This window comes from Malaclemys terrapin, chromosome 20, assembly GCF_027887155.1.
Source record: "Malaclemys terrapin pileata isolate rMalTer1 chromosome 20, rMalTer1.hap1, whole genome shotgun sequence".
Lineage (NCBI taxonomy): Eukaryota > Metazoa > Chordata > Testudines > Emydidae > Malaclemys > Malaclemys terrapin.
In genome coordinates this window covers 17313983-17334941 of record NC_071524.1, presented here as the reverse complement: position 1 = coordinate 17334941, position 20959 = coordinate 17313983, and the positions used below count along the sequence as shown (strand labels likewise).

The 20959-nt window shown below is 63.4% G+C and overlaps 2 protein-coding genes across 2 annotated transcripts in view; one reads left to right on the top strand and one right to left on the bottom strand.

The window, feature by feature from the left end:
* Positions 1 to 875: 875 nt before the first annotated feature.
* EHD2 (EH domain containing 2) lies at positions 876 to 19276 on the bottom strand. Its single transcript, XM_054010251.1, has 5 exons — positions 18063 to 19276; positions 13219 to 13316; positions 5605 to 6017; positions 1676 to 1840; positions 876 to 1483 (listed from the first exon to the last, which is right to left on the bottom strand). The coding sequence occupies exons 1-5, from the start codon at positions 18458 to 18460 to the stop codon at positions 947 to 949; spliced, it is 1611 nt and encodes a 536-aa protein (XP_053866226.1). The 5' UTR covers positions 18461 to 19276; the 3' UTR covers positions 876 to 946.
* CAPN12 (calpain 12) overlaps positions 16876 to 20959 on the top strand; it is a 39883-nt gene continuing 35799 nt past the window's right edge. The window contains exon 1 of the mRNA XM_054010246.1: positions 16876 to 17646. Within this exon, the coding sequence (XP_053866221.1) occupies positions 17644 to 17646 (3 nt within the window). The 5' untranslated portion in view covers positions 16876 to 17643. The remainder of the gene's footprint in view (positions 17647 to 20959) is intronic.

The window sequence follows — 20959 nt, the reverse complement described above, 5'->3', positions numbered from 1 at the left end:
GAACTGGGCTCAGACCCCCACAGACCCCTAGGGTAGCTTTGCCCCAGGACACCCTCAGGGCTGGATCTGGGTCCAAGGGGCCTGGTGCCGGCCCCTGCCTGGCACCACGGATCGCAGGCGGGACATGGGCACCAAGGACGCCAGGGGGCAGCGCCAGGGTATGACTTGCACTAATCCAGCCTGGCTCTTTGGCCCCCGCAAGTGGTGGGTCGGGGGAGAGTGGCTCGTGGCTTGCAGGCCCCGGGTTCGATCCCCACCCACCAGTGTGGCTGGTGCCTCGGGGATCGGGGAGCACGGCAAGTCCCCCCCCACCACTTTAACATGGTGATTGCCCCGGGGCCCATCAGGTCTCCCCCCAAATGACCTGGGGCAGTTGGAGATCTGGGCAGGGTCCAGCTCGCGGCCTCTCTCTTCTCTCCTGGGGGACAGGCCACGTGGTGTGTGTCTTGGGGGGATCCGGGGCTGGCAGCCCCCCGCTGGCCCCGCTTCGTGCCCCGGTGGCGGGACGGAGACGGTGAAGGTATCCCAGGGCGGCTGGCTCAGGATGGGATGCTGGGTGGGCCTGATCCTGCATCGAGGAGGGTCCTAAATTGCTCCCTCGCCGGGTGGGGGTGAGGCTGGTTCGCTGACGCTGGAAAGGGGGGGAATCGGGGTCTCCCGGAGCAGTTCAGCCTGGCACGGGGGGGGGGGGGAGATTGGGGTCTCCCGGAGCAGTTCAGCCTGGCACGGGGGGGGGGGGGCAGGGTCTCCCGGAGCAGTTCAGCCTGGCACGGGGGGGGGGAGATTGGGGTCGCCTGGAGCAGTTCAGCCTGGCACGGGGGGGGGAGGGGGGGAGATTGGGGTCGCCTGGAGCAGTTCAGCCTGGCACAGGGGAGGGGGGGAGATTGGGGTCACCTGGAGCAGTTCACCCTGGCACAGGGGCAGGGGGGGTGAGAACCGGGGCCCGTTACTCGGCCGAGCCCTTCTGCCTCCTCTTGGAGGGGGGCACCAGGTGGCGGGGCAGGTCGGCGGGCAGGCCGTGCCCCTCCAGCTTGACCTCGATGAGGTGGCTGGCCAGGGCGAACTCCTCGTCGTCCAGCATGCCGTCCCGGTCCACGTCGCTCAACTTCCAGATCTTGCCCAGCACCGAGTTGGGCAGCTTGGTGGCCACCATCCAGCTCTTGGCCTTGGTGCCGCTCAGCTTCCCGTCCAGGGGCGAGAGGTTGTAGAAGATCTCGTCGTATTTGGGCTTGTCCTTGGTCACCACCCAGTCCTCGTCGTCCGCCCCCTCGTAGGCGCCGTCGGCCAGGCCCTCCACGAAGGGGCCGTTGTGGGTGATGTCGAAGGCCCCCCCCTGCACCGCGCCCTCCGGCGTCTCCAGCTCCTCCTGGCGCAGCAGGGGCATCAGCCGGGCGATGTCGCCCGTCAGCATCTCGTCCAGCCCCTCCAGCAGCCGCGGCTTCAGCGCGTGGAACTTGGTGAAGTCGTGAACCATCAGCAGCTCCTGTGGGGGGGTAGGGAGGGATGGTCAGCACGGGCCAGTCCAGCCTGGCACCCCCTCCCCACGGCGCAGTCCAGCCTGGCCCCCTCCCCACGGCCCAGTCCGGCCTGGCACTGTCCCTCCCCTACACCTAACTTGCCCCCCCCCCGTCCCCATGGCGGGGGGCAGCCTGCAGGAGCCAGGCCCGGCTCTCACCTGCATCTTGCCGCAGTCGGGGAAGTCGCCGGGCGAGATGTGATGCTCCAGCTGGATCTTGGCGAAGATGACGGGCAGCTTGGCGATCAGGTGTTTCTTCTTGTTGTCCTTCCCGAACACCGAGGGCATCTCCTTCTTCAGGTGGCTGATGATGTGGGCGTGGACCTGGGGGGGCCGAGGGGGCGTCAGCCAGGGACTGGGGGGCGGGGACCCACCTGCAGGGGCTGCCCCCAGAGCGAGCAGGCATTGCCCCCCCCCCCCACGGTGCCAAACACAGCTCCCGCCCCTGCTGCTTGGAGCCACTGGGTTTGCTGGTGGAGCTGTCAATTATCCAGACCCCTTCCCCCCACCACCGAGCATGGCCCTCCTCCACCCCATCACCCTCCCCTACACTGCCCAGCCTGGCCCAGCATCGTCCCCCCAGCCTCGGTGGGCTGCGCCAGCTCCCGGTCAGCAGCTCTTCCTCCCCCCCCCCCCCCGCAGTGACCCAGAGCTCCGCTCCCTCGGCTTCCGCAGGAAGGATCCGTCTGGGGCAGTTGGGCAGGGCAGAGGAGCTCGCGCCAGTCCCCACCCTCACAGCGGGACGGGCCCCCCAGCCCTGGGCTAATGCCGCCCGACTCCCAACATGGCCAGGGACATTGGCCTGGGAGCCAGGACTCTTGGGTTCTAGCCCCGGCTCTGGGAGGGGAGGGGAGGGGAGGGGAGGGTATGGGGGGTCTAGTGGTTAGAGCGGGGGACTGGGAGCCAGGACTCCTGGGTTCTCTCCCCGGCTCTGGGAGGGGAGGGGGGTCTAGTGGTTAGAGCAGGGGGGCTGGAAGCCAGGACTCCTGGGTTCTCTCTCCGGCTTTGGGAGGGGGGGTCTAGTAACAATCAGGGGGGCTGAGGAGGTGATTTATAAGGAAAGATTTAACAACCCAAATCCAGCTAAAATACACTGGGAGGGGACTACGGGCCCCTGCTGCAGCCCCCCTGGGGGAGTTTAGCCCCTGAGCTCTTGGGGGCTGGGGCTCTCTGTCCCTGCCTTCCTCCAGCACCAGTCCTGCCCTGCCAGGACCACATCCCACCTGCCTTTCCCCGCTGCCCCCCAGCCGTGCGCCAGCCCTGGCTCCATGGACCGGGCCCTGCCCTGCTTTTCCCCCGCCCCCGGCCGCGCAATAGCCCTGAGACGTCAGGGAATTTGCTGCCTCATGTCCCCCGGTGCTGCGCTTCGCGGCCTTCCCTCTGTGGAGGAAGAGGGGCTCAGGAAAATCTGCGCCCCAAAGCTTTGGGGGCTGGGTGAACGCTAGGCGGGAAGGGGGCTGCAGACAGCTGCTCTGGGAGTAAACCCCGGCTGAATGTTGCCCCTTGATCCCCCCCAGGGTGAGGACGGGCACCGCAGGTCCCACCTGCACAGATGGCAGCTGAACCCAGGTGGTTTAGTGGTCAGGGGCACGGGGCCGGGTTCTCGTCCTGCCTCTGCTGGGCCACCTTGGGCCAGTCACTGCCCCACTTTGGGCCTCGGTTTCTGTCGAGTTAAAGTGTGAGCGCCTGGCACAATGGGGGGCCGGATCTCGGTCGGGGTGTGGGCAGCGCCCGGCACCGCAGGGCCCCAACTTACTGTGACCTTAAGAAAGCGACTCAGCGCCTTTGTGCCTCAGTTTCCCCTCTGCATTAAGGCTCCGGCCCAGCGTCTCCGCTCGATTGCGACGCCGGGGCCGAGGGGCGGGCGTCCGGGCTCCGTGACCCAGGCGGTTGTTGGCAGCCGGCTGTGGAAAGTGCTCAGCGGCTGTTCCATGGACGTTCTGTTCCCTGGCTCCGGCCGCGGCCGGGAGGAAATTGCCACTCGGGAGCCCGGGCCGCACAAAGGGCCCCGGGGAGCCGGCGCAGCAGGTGGCAGGAAAAGATAAGGCCGCGCGGGAGGGAAAGGGGCCGCGAAAGCCAATCTGGCGCTTCCTCTTGGGCCAATGGAGGAGCCTCATTAACACTCCCCCACGTCACTGGGGGCTCGGGGAGAGGAACCTGCGTTACTGAAGGGGCCGCGCCCTCGAGGGGGGGGTGTCGCTTTCCAAAAGCCTGTTAGAATAGGGAACGGGGGGCAGGGTATGGGACCCGGGGCCTTTCCCCTCTAAAGGGTGCCGGCTCTGATCCGGCTCCAGGGCAGGGGCCTTTCCCCTCTAGGGGCGCTGGCCCTGATCCAGACATGGGGCTGGGGCCGGAGAGCCAGGGCAGGGGCCTTTCCCCTCTAGGGGGCGCTGGCCCTGATCCGGTCGCGGGGCTGGGGCCGGAGAGCCAGGGCAGGGGCCTTTCCCCTCTAGGGGGCGCTGGCCCTGATCCAGACATGGGGCTGGGGCCGGAGAGCCAGGGCAGGGGCCTTTCCCCTCTAGGGGGCGCTGGCCCTGATCCGGCCGCGGGGCTGGGGCCGGAGAGCCAGGAGCCGGGGCTGGAAGTTCGCCGTGCCCGGGGATGGTGGCTCTGAGCCTGGCCAGCCCAACTCCCACCAGCAAACGAGTCACCCAGGGTTGCCCCCTCCCCAGCCTGGCTGAAGCAAGAAGACATTGTGGAGGGTGGGGGGGCTGTGGGCCCCAAACATGGGGCAAAGCGGCTGCCCGCTCACTGATGTGCCCCCAGGGCGGGGCACGGCTGGAATCTGGCTGCCAGGACTGGGTGGGGCTGGAACGGGATGGGGGGCCGGGTTGCTCGGAGCTCCCTGCCCAGCCCAGCCTCCCCCGGCCCCACATACCCTGGTGAGGGGGGCTCCCCCTTCAGGCACAGGGCCAGGGACCAGCCCTGCCCCTGCCAGGTGCTAAGGTGGGCACCCAGCCCCTGCCGCGTCTGCTCAAGTGTGGGGGCAGCAGCAGGGGGTTGGGAAACCAAGGCCTGGACTTGTGGGGGTGTCAGTGCCCCCCCAAAATGGAGGCACCCGTCGTTAGAGGCTGTTTTAGGGGATCTGGATAGAGGCATTTCTCAGGCTGGGGGTCCCTGTTGCTCGGGAGGGGGTCCCCGTTTCTCAGGCTGGGGGGCCCTGTTGCTCAGGAGGGGGTCCCCGTTTCTCAGGCTGGGGGGCCCTGTTGCTCGGGAGGGGGTCCCCGTTTCTCAGGCTGGGGGGCCCTGTTGCTCAGGAGGGGGTCCCCGTTTCTCAGGCTGGGGGGCAGGGAGGACTGTTACTCGATCACAGCTGCGGAAGGCTCTGCCGCATGGGAAACCCTTAACGAGGAAACCAGGCGCAGGACGCAGGGGCGGGGGGCTTGCAAACCCCGTAACGCCCCCCCCCCCACGGGGACAGGGCCATTGTTCAGGGCAGGACAGCCAAGTTGGGGGGGGGGGTCTGGAGCCATCTGCTTCCTACGAGTCACAGCCCTGAAATGATATGGGGGGGGTGTAGGAAACGGCCCCAAAAGCTGCCCTCAGAGACTCCCCCCAAACTCAGGGGGTGCAGGGCCCCAATGGGCATGAGACCCACCAGCTAACAGGGAAGGTGAGACCTCACCCCACAGCCAAGGGGTCTCTAATCACTAACCCTCCCCTCCCTGGGAACAGAACCCAGGAGTCCTGGCTCCCAGCCCCTGCTCTAACCACCAGACCCCCCCTTCTCACGCCATGCCAGGCCAGGCCAAGGATAGAACCCAGGAGTCCTGGCTAGGATGATAACCAGGTCCTTTTGCCATCTGGGTGGCCAGGGGCTCCTTGCTCCCTCACCTTGCTCCTCCTGCCCCCCCTGTCTTTCTTGGTGCCCCCCACTCACCCCACTAGAACTCCCCTCCCTCCTCCCTCAGTCCCCCCACCTGCCTAGATCCCCCTGCCCCCCTCAGTGCCCTCCACCCACGACCCCAGATCTCCTTTCCACGCCCCGGTCCTCCTGCCCACCTAGGTCCCCCTGCCCCCCTCAGTGCCCTCCACCCACGACCCCAGACCCCTTTCCACGCCCCGCCCCCCTCGCCCCCCCCGCTCACCCTGACGAGCCGGGCTCTCTTGACCAGGTCGTTGAGCTTGCGGAGGGCCGAGTTGCGGGGCAGGTTCTGGATGTCCTGGAACAAGTCCTGCTCCTCCAGCTCGAAGAGCCGCCGGTTGTCGGAGACGAGCAGCGGCTCGGCCCAGAAGGAGCCAATGAAGACACGCAGCACCTCGGGGGTGTTGAACACCTTCCCCAGGGACCACATGAGGGCCCCATAGACCCGCATCAGCTGCTGCGTATCCACCATGTCGGCCTTGTTCAGGACCACCCGGATCTTGTCCTCGTTGCCCTTCAGGGCTCGGATGGCCTCCGAGAACTCGTCCGAGATCTCCAGCTTGTGAGCGTCGAAGAGCAGGATGATGCGGTCCACGCGCTCTGCGAACCACTGCAGCACGGCCGGGAAGTCGTAGCCTGCGGGGCCGGGAACAGGCCGTCAGGGCCCGGCAGGTGCGGGGCCCGGCGGGCGGGGCCCTGCCCTGTGCCCCACGCCCGCCCTGGCCCCCTGCCCCAGGCCCGCCCCACTCCCCAGACCCTGTGCCCCATGCCCCCTACTCTTCAGCCATTGCCCCATGCCCGCCCTGCTCCCCACTCCCCAGGCCTGTGTCCCACACCCACCCTGCCCCCTTTTCCCCAGCCCCTGCACCCCATGCCCAGCACAGTCCTGCCCCTTCACTCCCCAGCCCCTGTGCCCCACACCCGCCCTGCCAGGGCATGGGGCCTTCCCTGCGAAGCACCGGGTGCCCGTGGACCTGGCTGCCAGGTGTGGAGTCCCTATGCAGCAAGTTCCTGCCTTGACCCCTTCCGCTGGTGCTGGCGCCGGGCCCAGAGGAATAGCTCGTGGCTTGAGAAAGGGAAAGGGGGCCTCTGCCTCCCCCCCAACAGACCCCCTCCCCCACCCTCTGCTCCTCCCCCAGTGTACCCCCACCCTGCCCCCCTCACTCTCCACTGCCTCCCACTGAGATCAGGGCCCCGTCGCGCCGGGCGCTGCCCAGACCCCAGCTAAGATCAGGGCCCCGTTGTGCCGGGTGCCACCCAGACCCCGGCCGAGATCAGGGTCCCCTGGTTGGGGGGGGCCATCAGGGGCTGAGGGAAGAGACGTCTCATGACACCCTAACAGCAGCGCTGCTGGAGCCCAGCCGATCCCGCCCCCCCTCCCGCCCTCCCACTTGGCAGCCCAAGGCGGCAAGTGTCTGCAAAGCACCAAAAAAGGAAGCCTTGCGGCCGAGCAGAGGAAAGTCTGAGCCAGCCGGGGCCCAGCTGGACCGGACGGGGCTGCTGCAAAACCCCCTCCAGGCTTCTCCCCGCTGCCCTGGGGTCCTGGGAAAGGTTGGGGTGGGGAGGCCTGGCCTCCCACGCCAGGGGGAATCGGCGAAACCAATGACCCAGCCCGCTGCCCGGGCGAGGGGCTCTGCCCCGCTGCAGCCCCTCCTCTGTCCCCTGGCTTCTCCGGAGCCAGCCCCACTGGCTGCAGTGATGGGGTGGGGGGGAGAATCGGGTCCTGCGAACTCCTCCGTCCCTTGCTGTTTACACAACTAGTTTCCAGGCCTGGCGCCCGGCCCTCTCTGGAAAATGGAGCCGGGGGCTCCCGGTGACGGATGCCGTCGCGGCGCTGAAAGGAGGCTGAGCTGGGATGGGGAAGGGGAGGCTGGGCCCGGAGCTGAGCTGTGGGTCCGGCCCAGATGGGATTTGGGGGATTCTCTAGAGAGGGAGGGGGGCCCGAGGGGCAGGAACAGCAGCTGGACCAGACCCTGTGCTCACCCTACAGCCGCACTGGCCTTTCCCCCGTGCCAGCTTGTCCTGGTGTATTGGATCTCACGAGCTACAGGGTTCGCCTTCGCTTGCGGGCCTGGAGCAGGGTGTGGTGGGTTATGGTGCACTGTCTGAACAGGCCCCGTACCCCACCCCAGAGGTGGCTGTGTCTCAGCGCTGGGTGAGGGATCCCTGGATCACCAGCTGCCATGCAGCTCAGGCCGGGCTGGAAGCCGGCCCTGGGAGCAGGGCCATAAATCACCTCTGTGGGAAACAGCCTGAGCTCCGGATGGTGCCAGCTCGCGGCGGGAATTTCCTCTGCACTCTGCCCCGTTCGGCTCAATCCCCGGGCGGCCCACCTGGGCGGTTGCTGCGTGTCGGTGACGGGGTTCACCAGGGGACGGGGCTCTGGGCTCCCATTGCCTCAGGATCTCCTCCTTCCCCCCGAAAAACAGCACCCATGAACTGCCACTAGCTACCTGCAAGTGGGGTCTAGTGGTTAGAGCGGGGGGCTGGGAGCCAGGACTCCTGGGTTGTGTCCCCGGCTCTGGAAGGGGAGTGGGATGTAGTGGTTAGAGCAGGGGGCTGGGAGCCAGGACGCCTGGGTTCAATCCCCAGCTCTGGGAGGAGAGTGGGAGAAGGGGAGCTAGGACTCCTGGTTTCAGACAGTGATTCGCTGAATGGCCTTCAGCAAGTCCCTGCCCCCCTCTCTGTGCCTCAGTTTCCCCAATTGTGAAGCAGGGAGAGAACCACACTGATTGGCCTCACAGGGGTCAACTTGGCCATAGGTTTTCACTAGCAATGCTCCCGGTGCCCCCCTGTCAAAGCAGGTTGTGCTGTTCCCATTCACACGCGCTGTCGCCCGCCTCCCCCACGATCACACCCCCAGGATGTACACCCTGCCCCCGCCGCGCTCCCCTCTGTTGCCACAGCTCCGCTGGCAGGATGGGCATGATTTCTCAGCGTGTTGTGACCCATCCCGTTGCTATGGGGCTCAGCTGGTCCTGCCCACGGAAACCTCCCTGCCCCGGCTTATCACCCGCTTTATTTTAACAGCTTCTTCCTCCGTTTGTCTTGGCCCTGCTGGGGGATTTCAGATCCTGCCCTGCTCCCAGAAACAGCACGTGCCAGAGACCTGGCCTGAACGGAACTGCCCCGTTGGGCATTTCCTGGGTCCAGTCCCAGGGCCGGCTGCAACGCCTGCTTGTGGCGACACACAGCTGCACAAGCAACCCTACAACAACAGACCAGTGTAGCGGTGCAGGATTCACAAGTGACCCTACAATAACAAGCCAGTGTGATCAACCCGCGCCGCCTCCCAGCGCCCCGACGGCCACGACCCGGCCCGCGCCGCCTCCCAGCGCCCCGACGGCCACGACCCGGCCCGCGCCGCCTCCCAGCGCCCCTACAATAACACTGCAGCCTGCATGCTAGAGGGAGATGGGTTTTGTTTGGGACGCACAGCTGGGCCTGTCCCAGCGGGTTGTTTGCACCCAGGAATGGGCTGACCACGGGAGAGCTGGGAGCAGCCGAGGGCGCCCTGAACTCAGCAGGGTGTTTACCGAGCCGCCACACGCCAGGGTCGGGCTGGATTCCCTGCATAGCTCAGGGCGCCGCCCGCACGGAGCTCCCTCCGGCTCCAAAGGGTGCCAGGTGGGCCGCTGGGCAAGGGAGCCCCTGGCAGCTGGGTGAACCCCTCCTGGAATGCAGCCCCTGCCCCACACAGGTCCTGGGAGCCCCTAGCCACTTGCCAGCGATGAATTCAGAGGGGAGGAATCCCAACCAGGAATTCGGACACGTCAGTGGAAAAGCACATCCACCCCCACACACACACTCTACATTCCTCCAGGCAGGGTACAGCCAGGCCGGGGACCCCCCTAGCTTATGGCAGGAACGGCACATTCCTGCATGGGCCAGGGGTCACTGGGAGGGCTGGTGCTCAGTGCCCCTGAAATCGGGCTGCCAGGAGCCTCACGGTGCTTGTTAAGGATGCCTGCTCCCTGCCACTGAAATGCAGCCACCTCGGGGGTGGAATGCAGCAACTGCTAAACATCAGCATTGCACTAGGGCAGGGGTAGGCAACCTATGGCACGCGTGCCAAAGGCGACACGTGCGCTGATTTTCAGTGGCACTCACACTGCCCGGGTCCTGGCCACCGGTCCGGGGGGCTCTGCATTTTAATTTAATTTGAAATGAAGCTTCTTAAACATTTAAAAAACCTTATTGACTTTGCATACAACAATCGTTGAGTTCTATATTATAGAGACTGTCTTTGTTAAAATGTCTGACTGGCACGCGAAACCTTAAATCAGAGTGAATAAATGAAGACTCGGCACACCCCTTCTGAAAGGCTGCCGACCCCTGCACTAGGGTTTACAATAATAATCAAAGCATGGTCTTATGGTCCAAAACCAGGACTCCTGGGTTCTCTCCCCAGCTCTGGGAAGGGAGTGGGGTCTAGTGGTTAGAGCAGGGAGGGCTGGGAGCCAGGACTCCTGGGTTCTCTCCCAGCTCTGGGAGGGGAGTGGGGTCTAGTGGTTAGAGCAGGAAGGGCTGGGAGCCAGGACTCCTGGGTTCTATCCCCAGCTCTGGGAGGGGAGTGGGGTCTAGTGGTTAGAGCTGGGAGGCTGGGAGCCAGGACTCCTGGGTTCTGTCCCCAGCTGCCCTGGGGGAGCCACTGCCCCTCAGTTTCCCTGGGAACTAATGGCCCGCTCACCCGGCGCGGGTGGCCCTGTGGAGGCAGGTTATCCAGTGTTGGTTTTCTCAGGGCCTTCCTCCCGCGGCTGCTCCCTGCCCTGCAGGGCCAGAGGCCTGGACGTCCCTTTGTTGGCTCCTCTGTGCCTCATGCTCACTGGCAGGCATCCCAGCACGGGAACCGCCAGCCCCTGCTCAGCTGACGGGGATCCAGCCCCGGCTGGGAGGTTACGCTCCGGGGCCCGGCCAGATCCCATGGCAGAGTGAGGTCATCGGCCTCCTTCAGTTTGCACACCCAGCTTCATTTGGATACAGGATTCGCCCTCACTTCCTGCCCCGAATGGCTGGCTGGCATGGCTGAATCATAAACGGGCCCCCTGCCCCACCCCAGAGGTGGCTGCACCTCAGCACTAGGCGAGGGGTCCCTGTATAATCAGCCCTCGCGTTCCACCCCAGAGGTGGCTGCAGCTTAGCCCCGGCTGATCTGCGCACCAACCCCTCTCCACACAGCACCGCCCCCCAGGTCCCCAAAGGCAGTTCCCTGCAGGATCCCTCTCGCTCCACTGATCCAGCTCACGAACGAGCTGCGTGCCTGGGGGCTACTGATTGCACCGGATTCTGGCCCTGGCCCATTTCATTCCCACTCAGTGCCCCCCGTTGTAACGGAGTCATTCCCGCGCCGGCGGAACGTTTCCGCCCAGGAATGATTTTGTAACCAGGCGGGCGGAGTGAGGGGTAAAGGAACAAGAGAGAGAAAATGTCCCCTACGTTTCCCCACTCCCCTCTGCTGGCCTGGACTGCTGAGCTGACAGCGCCGTGGGGCCGTGACTGGCTCTCGCTCTGGGTCTGGCTGGGGCAGAAAGAGACGTCCAGAGCTGGATGGCAGGGGGCTGCAAGCTGGGATTGAGGGGCCCTGGCGGAGCTGGGGGGAGCCCAGGGCTGGGCTAGCAGGGGCTGCAGGTCGGGAGTGAGGGGCACCGGCAGAGCTGTGGCGGGGGGAGCCCAGGGCTGGGCTAGCAGGGGCTGCAGGTCGGGAGTGAGGGGCACCGGCGGAGCTGGGGGGACCCAGGGCTGGGCTGGCAGGGGCTGCGGGTCAGGAGTGAGGGGCCCCGGCGGAGCTGGGGGGAGGGCAGGGCAGGGCTGGGTGGAGCAGGGGGCTGCGGGTCAGGAGTGAGGGGCCCCGGCGGAACTGGGGGGAGGGCAGGGCTGTGTGGAGCAGGGGGCTGCAGGTCGGGAGTGAGGGGTCCCGCGGAGCTGGGGGAGCAGGTATCTGTGTAACTCAGAGCCCCCTGCTCCATTCCCTCCTTTGCCATCTGTCTATGGCGCTCGCCCGGCAGCATGGGCAGCCCTGGGATAACGCCCCCCCCGCCCCCCCAAGCTGCTTCCTGTTTGGAATGAGCCCGGCTGCTTTGTTTCCCGCGGAGTCGGGCTCCGGGACTGAGTCAATATTTCCCGGCCGGCTGGAGCCGGGGGGCAGGGAACCGAGGGGCTCGGCTGCAGCCCCGCGCCAAGACCACGCCCGGTCGGCCGCATGGCAGGGCCAAGGGCAGAGCAGAGATGAAGCCTGAGATTTATTTGTCTGATGGCTCATGCTCCCCTCAACACCCTTTGGGAACCCAGGAATCCTGGCCCCAGCCCCCCACCAAAGCCAGTGTGGCAATACCCTCTGCCCCTGCCCTTGGGCGGCTTCTTGCCTCCCGCCCCCATCATCACCCTACCTGGGGGGGGAGCGGGGCTCCATCGACCCGGGAGCCACCGGCCCAGTCACACCCAGCGTCTGGGGCAGAACCCACCCCTCACCCCCTCTGAGCTACCCCCAGGCTGGCATCGTACCTGCTAATGGGCAGCGGGGGCCCCGCTCAGCCCTGGTGCAAGGCACCCGCAAGGCAATTACTTGCACACACGCCCCGCCCCGCGGGCACACACACACATGCCCTTGTGGGCATACGCACACACGCCCAGCCACATGGGCACGGGCACACACACACCCCGCCCCGCCCCGCAGGCACACGCACACAAGCCCAATGCCCCACCACATGGACACACACGCACACGCCCTGCCATGTGGGCACCCATGCACATGCCCCATCATGTGGGCACACGCCCCATCATGTGGGCACACGCCCACACACACCCCATGGGCACACCCACACACACATACCCTGCCACACGGGCACACGTACCTCCACTGACATATGGACACACACAGATGCAAATGTGGGCGCCTGGGAACACACACACACACACACACACTGCGAGTGCCCCCCTCCCCGAGCCTGCGCCCAGACACAGGGCACACGTGCTGCCACGAGGGGCTACACACTGACATGCACAAACAGTTTGTTCAAGCAAATTACTACAACAACGGGTCGGTTCATCCTGCGACGATGACTCACGGTAAAAAAATGCCCCTGGCCCATGCCCAGGCCCAGCCCCTGTAGCAACAGGCCTCACAGCCAAGCGTGAGCTCGACCGGGCGTTCTCCAGGGAGGGGGTCTGGTGCCGGGGGTGCACAGAGACACACCCGTCCAAAGGGATACACCATGGCTCCCAGCCCCCCACCCACTACACCTCACTCCCCTCCCCGAGGTGGGGAGAGAACCCAGGAGTCCTGGCTCCCAACCCCCCACCCGCTACCCCACTAGACCCCACTCCCCTCCCAGAGCTGGGAGAGAACCCAGGAGTCCTGGCTCCCAGCCCCCCATCCACTCCCCCACTAGACCTCACTCCCCTCCCCGAGGTGGGGAGAGAACCCAGGAGTCCTGGCTCCCAACCCCCCACCCGCTACCCCACTAGACCCCACTCCCCTCCCAGAGCTGGGGAGAGAACCCAGGAGTCCTGGCTCCCAACCCCCCACCCGCTACCCCACTAGACCCCACTCCCCTCCCTGAGCTGGGGACAGAACCCAGGAGTCCTGACTCCCAGCCCCCCTGCTCTAACTACTAGACCCCACTCCCTTCCCTGAGCTGGGGAGAGAACCCAGGAGTCGTGACTTGACCTGCTGGGCTCCACAGCCCTTCAACCCACCCTAGCGATCAACATGCCCTGAACAAAGCCCCACACGGGGGAGGGTCGGGGTTACAGATGTGGCCAGATGAAGCCCCCGCCCCTTGCTCCATCCACACAGCACTGAGCCAGTGCAGTTTCCCCCCCCCCCCCAAGGGCTTACCCCGGCACACACGCTGCTTGGCTCCCGACAGGATCCCCGGGGTGTCGATGAGGCTGATACTCTCCAGGACTTGGTTGGGCAGCTGGGCGCACATGAACCTGGCAGGAGAGGGAGGCAGCGATGAGCAATGGCAGCATGAGAGTCAGGAGAGGGGCAGCTCGGTCTAGCAGCTCGGGCTGCGCATAGGGGGTAGATCAGGGCACGGCCGGAGCGCGCTGCACCAGGGCTATTCTCTGCCCCCCAGGGCCCATGGGGTGGATCAGGGGCGTGGCCGGAGCCCACATACGAGTTAGAGCAGCCCTGAGGTTGCTGTCGTTTACACTAAAGGCCAGGCAGCTCCCAGGATTCAGAGGGTTTAAAGCCACTTCCCCCGCACCCACCCCCCCCGCAGGTGCTGGGAGGGGTAACTGGAAATCACAGACCCCCCCGAGCCTTGGGCAGTCCCTGCCTTTCCCTGATCCTGGGCCCCTGGCAGTGTTGGGGAGCCAGGTCACCCCGCCCCCCCACAGAACAGCAGCCTTAGGGGAGCCCCATGCTGGCTGGAGAGGCTGGTGGCACTGGGATTTGGCCCCCTCCAGTCCCAGGGTGCAAGCAGACACCCCCTGGCCTCTCAGGCCTCACCTGTGCCAGCCTGGGGCCGCCCTTCTTCCACCCCTCCCCCACACCCCCACCGTAGGGTGCCCGGTGCATCAGCTCATGCTGGAAAACGTCTTCTCCTTCCCGCTGTCTTCCCGCTGCACCCCGGGGGCACGGTGGCCCCGGGCACGTGCCAGCGCTTGGGCGGAGGCTGGACGGGGGCGAAGGGGAGAGAGGCCCCAGTGGGGAAAGGTGGGGAGGGCTGGGAGGAAAGGGTGGGGAAGAAGGAATGAAGGATGGAGCCAGACGCAGGCTGGGGGATCTGGGAAGAGGAGAGCGAGCCAGGGCAGGGGCAGAGGATGGGGGGTGCTCATGGGGAGGAGCCGGTGTTTACAAACTCCTCCACGCTGGAGGAAGTCGGGCCGGTCCGATATAAACACGATGCTAAAAATAGCCCTGTCCGGGCCCAGCTGAGCCGGACGTGGGAGGGGGCTCCCAGCTCGGCTGTGGCTGATTCACAGCAGGGCTGAAGCTACAGGCCAGATGGGCTCCCGCGGCCTGCTCCAAAGCCCGGGGGCTAACGGGAGCCATTGCACTGACCTCACTGGGCTTTGGGTTGGGCTCCAGGGCCCATTGCCCTGGGAAAGCCGCCACAGTCCATGAAAAGAACCCAGGCGTCCTGGCCTGTTTGTCTAGAAAGGAGAGTGTTTCCAGAGTCAAAATTCATTTTATTCTACTAAGATCAGGGCCCTGTCGCGCCAGGCGCTGCCCAGACCTCAACTGAGATCGGGGCCCCCGTCGCGCCGGGCGCTGCCCAGACCCTAACCAAGATCAGGGCCCCGTCGTGCCGGGCGCTGCCCAGACCCCGGCCGAGATCAGAGCCCCGTCGTGCCGGGCGCTGCCCAGACCCCGGCCGAGATCAGGGCCCCCCATAGTGCCCGGCGCCGCCCAGACCCCGGCCGAGATCAGGGCCCCGTCGTGCCGGGAGCTGCCCAGACCCCGGCCAAGATCAGGGCCCGGTCGCACCGGGAGCTGCCCAGACCCCGGCCGAGATCAGGGCCCCATCGTGCCGGGAGTTGCCCAGACCCCGGCCGAGATCAGGGCCCCATTATGCCAGGCACTGCCCAGACACAGAGTGAGAGCCAGTGCCCCATAGACGTATTATCCCTATATTACAGACGGGGGAAACCGAGGCACAATGCGATTTCAAGCGAGTCTGTGACAGAGCCAGACACTGAACCCCCATCTCCTGGGTCCCAGCCTTTCCTTGAGGCCCCCCTCGCTCCGTCTTCCCCCCTCGCACCCCTCAGCTCAGCCCCGAGCAGAGCTTGCCCATCCCCGGGGACCTCCTGCCAGCCATCGTGAGACGGGCCTGTCCGCCCATGGCTCCCTGCTGCCAGCGCATCTGGAGCCGTGACGCCGTCTTTCCAGGCAGCCCGGGCCGGGGAGGGGACTGGGCCACAGGCCCTGCATTCTTGAGAGCCTGGCTCAGACCCAGCCCCCAGCCTGGCCCCCCCCCCCCCGCCACGGACCGGGGCTGGGTGGGAACAGGTGTCCTCTGCACTGCACGAGACCCCCCAGCCCAGCACCGGCTGGACCTCCATCACGGGGGGCTGCTGCTGTTTAAACCTCCCTCCCCACAGCTGCAGTCCCCCGGCCCCCCAGGTGTAGCCCCCTCCCCTGTCAAACCCAACAGCCCACGCTTCTCCCAAGGGGCTGGGCAGGGACATGCAGGGTGAACAGCTGTTTGCAATGGGCTCTGGTGGAGCAGGGCTGGGGCGGGAAGCCAAGGCAGGGCTGTGCCAGATGGGGCAAGGGATCTGCACTTTTCGGAGAAGGAGTGGGGTCTAGTGATTAAAGTGGGGGGGGGGGAACCAGGACTCCTGGGTTCTATCCTTGGCTCTGGGAGAGGAGTGGGGTCTAGTGGTTAGAGCAGGGGGGGCTGGGAGCCAGGATTCCTGGGTCCGATCCCTGGCTCTGTAGGACATAAGGCTCGAAGAGGAGAAACGACATGTGCAGGGTTGTGCAGAATCGGGGGAAGAGCCCAGGAGTCCTGACAACAAGCTCATGCTGCCTTGTTATCAGCCTGAACTGCTGCATGCTGCCGCTGAAGCGCTGCCATGTTCCACCCCAGAGGCAGCTGCACTTCGGTGCGTGTTGGGGGAGCAGCCCCATGCGATACTCTGTGACTCGTGAAAGGCTCGGTGAGAGAGGTTTACAAAGCAGGGCCAGTGGCTTAGCCACAAATTCAATCACTGACACCCCCAGCCCGGCTCCCTCAACGGCAGGGCAGGAAACAGCTCCCAGGCTAACGTGTGTGTGGTGTGTGTGTGTGTGTGTGTGAAGCTAAGAGAGGAGGGCTTGGACCTGACCCCCCTTCCCCCAGTCCCATGTCCCCCCCCCCCCCACTGGGTTGCACACAGATGCAGGGATGTATGCACACACAGACACACACACAGACACACACGAGTACACACAGACGTGCAAGAATGCATGCACACACACACACACAGGGTTGCACACAGATGCACACACACAAGTACACACACGCACAGGGATGCATGCACATACACTGACACACAGATGCACAAACACCGAGGAATGTATGCGCGCACACCCACACACACGCCCCACCCAGCCTTTCCGAAACACGCTTCAACAAAACCTAGCAGGGGAATTTGCCTGACACCGAGCTCAGCTCTCGCTCAGAGACTCTAGCTTGCCCCGGAGGCCCCGGGCATGAAGCAGGACTCCCCGGGCCGGGGCTCTGGCCTGGGCCACGCAGGAGGCCAGAGTGGACAGTCCTTCCTATCCTTATAATCTATGATGTGGTGAACATCCGGGGGGGGAGGGAGGGGGGAAAGAGATCTGTTCCCCTCTGTCCCCCCCAGTCTTGGAACAGCCGTCTCCCAAGGAAGGGCGGGAGCCCCATTGCAGGAGACATTTAATATCAGACTGCATCGAGCAGAGGGGACCATTCTGTCCCCTGGGGGTGGGGGTGACAGACTGGAGGGGCCGATCCCACCCCGGGGGGGTGGGGGGGAATAGACAGGAGGGGACACACTGTCCCTCTCCCCCCAGGATGCCCAGCGCAGAGGAGGGACAGGGCAGAGCCCCAGTGTGGAGACAGGCTGTAGGAACGATCCAAGGCTCCGCCCTGGGGCGAGACGGGATAGATCGGGGCTGGGGGAGGCGAGGAGCAGGAGCTGGGGACGGGAGGGGCTAGAGAAGGGGAATGGGCTGCCCCTGCTTGTCCCAAGGGCAAGGGGACGCCCATTGACTGAGTGGCAGCTGTTTAAACCAATGAAAGGAAATGCAGTTGGGCATTAGCCAGTGGAACTCCCTGCTACAAGCTGTGAGGCCAAGCGCTCAGGGACTCAGGCAAGGGTTGGGGATAATGAGAACGGTTATTAGACAGGCTGGGGTTTTGGTTTAAGAAGGGATATGAGTCCCCTTCCAAGGCTTGGGGCTCAGGGGAAAGCGTCCCCTCGTGGCCAGATTATCCCATAGTTCTTTGGGCTAGATGGACCCGCTGGTCATTCCTAGGACATGGCCCATTGCTGAAGCACAAGTGAGGGGAGGAGACTCTAATGGGCACATCAGACCAGATCAAAGGCCCATCAAGCCAGGCCTCCTGTCTGCGAGAGAGTAGGTCAAGCCAGACACTCCCGAGGAGCGTGAGGTACCGGCTGTGGCATCTCACCACATGGGGGAAATTCCTGACCCCTCCATGGGGCTGATCCGCTCACGCCCTGGAGCATGGCGATTAAATAGCCACAGGACCCAAGCTTGTTCAGCCTGGGCTGGCTCGGGTGTGGGCTAAAGACGAGGAAGAGGAGGCAGTTGTCGATGGTAAGGAAAGGGCCGTGGCACAGGGTCCCTGGAGGAAGGCACTGGAGAACTAGCGGCCCTCTGTTATGTCACAGTGAGTTAGCAGTGGCCGGGGAGCATTGTGGGAAGGCATTGGAGGACTAGTAGCAGCCCTAGATGGGCAGTGCTAGCCTGGGCCGAGTTAGCAGTGGCCAGGGAGCATTGTGGGAAGGTATTGGAGGACCAGCAGCCCTCGACTGTTGTGTGGCGGGCTAGCCTGGGCCGAGTTAAGTGTCTGTGGAGGGAAGCTCACTCAAGGGCGGCCCGGTTGTGCAGGCCACCACACAAGCGAGGGGGTTTTGTGCACATGCGGATGGGGGTTGAGTTCATGGGGACGTTGGCCACTGATGGCCAGCCCTTCGGGAGCAGGAGCCAGCGAGCGGGGGGCCAGCACTCACCGGTTGAGGAAGGTGTTCCCGAAGGGGTTGAGCTTGCGGAAGGGTTTCTTGGGGTCAACGATGAGGGCGTTGCCCGGGATGATCCCCTCGGTCTCGCCGTGCATGACCGCAATGAAGGAGTCAGTGGTGGGCTCGGGCCCGATGCGGCTGCCCGGGATGTCCTGCTCCAGCAAGTACTTGATGAAGGTGGTCTTCCCTGTGGAGTACTGCCCCACCACCAGCACCATGGGCTTGTTGTCAAAGTCGGCGTCCTCCAGGGCCGGCGAGTGGAAGTCATGAAAGCGGTAGAACTCCTCCACGGGCAGCAACTTCTTCTTGTAGAGGTTCTTCAGCCCCTCGGTGACCGTGTGGATCACCTCAGGAGTCTTCTTCTCGTTCTTCCTCATCCAGCTGAACATCTTCCCCTAGTCCTGCCGTACGCACCCGGGGAGAAACAGGGCAACGGGAACTCCTTGGGAGATCGATAGATCCTAATCAATAGAGCTTTCTGAGATCAATAGCTCGGAGTTGATAGCTCTTTCCGAGATCAATAGATCTGAGAGTCAATAGTTCAACCGATCCGATAAAGAGATCAATTAATCCAAGCTGAAAACCCCGTCGAAAAGCAGGAAGAGACACAGACTTTTGGAGATCAGCAGATGTGAAGTTGATCGATCTTGAAATTGCTAGATCTCTGGGAGATCAGTCAGTCCCAATGGAAAGCTCTTGAAGACGGGAGACTGACAGATCTGAAACCAATAGACCTCTTGGGAATCAGCAGATCTCTGATCAGCAGATCCAAATGGATAGATTTTTTTGTGGGGAGACGGGTGGATCTCTTGGGTGATCTCCAGACCTGGATTTGGTAATCAGATGAAATTTAAAGGCACGGCGTTGCGTATGCTGCTTGATTTAAAGAAACCCAAGCAGAATCACTCCTCAACCAGGATCATAGGTTTGGCACGGTGGAGGGGGGGGGGGGTTCTTCTGATGCCACTTGGGAAGGAACTTGTGCTCCCCTTTCCCCCCTCAAAACAAAAAAAGTTACGTAGCCCGGAGAAAGCCAACACCAGGAGCTAGTGGTGCAATCTCAGCAGGGATCAGAGCTGCTAATGGCGCTTTGCAGAGAAAAATTCCTTCTCTGACCCATGCAATTTTTTTTTTCCCTAAAGGAGGAAAAAAAATCTTTCAGTGAACTTGCAGAAGGTCCTGCAGAACATCTGAGGAGGGGCTGGGAGGCTGCCTAAGGGAAAAGGAGTTGCCAGATGACACAAGGCAGACAGCGGAATATATTAACATAAATTAACAGGGGGGTTGTGGGGGGAACTTGAGAACAAATATTGTGTGTGGGGGGGAGGCATAGGAACAGCCTCCTACTGAAGGCAGGAATGTGGGCTGGACAGGCAGCCTGTGGTGCCACCAAGCGGGGGACTGATGCATGTGCGGTCAGAAGGAAAAGGAGGAACCAGATGCAGCCTTGGCAGTCACCCTTTGCACAGGAAAGGTCATCTGGACTCACAGCAGGGGATCAGTTACCGCCCCCTCCCAGAGCCCCATTGTGGACATGGCCTGTGCAGAATTCAAGGGGCCTGTGGCCAACTCTCATGATTTTGTCACGAGTCTCGTGATAATTATCAGAGGGGAGCCGTGTTCGGTGTCCACACAAACCACCAGGAATCCGCTGGCACCTTAAAGACTAACCGATTGATTTGGGCATAAGCTTTCGTGGGTAAAAAACCCATTTCTTCAGATGCATGGAGTGAGAATTCCAGACGCAGGCATTCTATCCTGGCACATGAAGAGAAGGGAATTACCTCACAAGTGGAGAACCAGTGCTGGCAAGGCCAATTCAGTCAGGGTGGATGTGGTCCACTCCCAGTAATTGACGAGGAGGTGTCAATTCCAAGAGAGGGAAAATTGCTTTTGTAGTGAGAGCCAGCCACTCCCAGTCCCTATTTAAGCCCAAATTAATGGTGTTAAGTTTGCAAATGACTTTTAGTTCTGCAGTTTCTCTTTGAAGTCTGCTTTCGAAGTTTTTGTTATTGAAGGATGGCTACTTTTAGTGTGACAGATGCCATCATGTGCCAGCAATGCCCCTCTGCCATGTACATCGGCCAAACCAGACAGTCTCTACGTAAAAGAATAAACGGACACAAATCGGACATCGGGAATGGTACCATACAAAAGCCAGTAGGAGAACACTTCACTCTCCCTGGACACTCAAGAACCGATTTACAAGTAGCCATCCTTCAGCTCTCTGGGCCAGAGACTGTCTTGCTGTCCTACATTTGTTCAGCATGTAGCGCAATGAAGTCCTGGCCCCAGGTGCTACCCTAATACAAATAATAAGGAAAAACTAAAGCCTCATTAAACCTGGCTGTAAATCCCATGCAGACAAGAGGCATCCAACAATAACACCTCACTCTTCTATAGTGCCTTCCATCAGTCGATCTCCAAGTACTTTATGAAGAAGGTCAGTATGGTTGTCTCCATTTCACAGGTGGGGAAACTGAGGTTCAGAGTGGGCCTGTGACTCGCCCTCGGTTAGCAGGCCAGTGACAGAACCTACCTCCCCCGAGTCCCACTCCAGCGGTCTACTCACTGAGCCACGCTGTCACGGAATCACAGATCGTGCCCACTCTTGGCCCTGTGCGGGCTGTGGGGGGTGCCCCTTTTAGTGAGACAGCCCTTCTCGGGGGTCCACTCTCTCTCGAAGTCAGGCCCCTCCACCTCCTGGATCCGCACCTCTCGGAGCCCTAGCACACCTGTTTCTCGCCGTGGGCCCCCTCGGGGAGTCCACTCGCCCTGGACCCCCCGGGCCTCCACCCCCAAAGGGGTTGATGCAACCCTGTTCTCTAGACCAGAGTGACTCTCAGCCAGCATGAAACAGGAGGGTTTATTGAGAGTTGAACACAGCA

Excerpts from the sequence above, each read along its gene's own strand:
- EHD2 (XM_054010251.1), bottom strand. The coding sequence starts at position 18,460 with ATGTTCAGCTGGATGAGGAAGAACGAGAAGAAGACTCCTGAGGTGATC. Across the intron at positions 6,018-13,218 it reads CAAGCAGCGTGTGTGCCGGG|GCTACGACTTCCCGGCCGTG; the intron begins GTAAGCCCTTGG and ends CCGGCCCCGCAG. Across the intron at positions 1,841-5,604 it reads AGAGAGCCCGGCTCGTCAGG|GTCCACGCCCACATCATCAG; the intron begins GTGAGCGGGGGG and ends CGGCCCCCCCAG.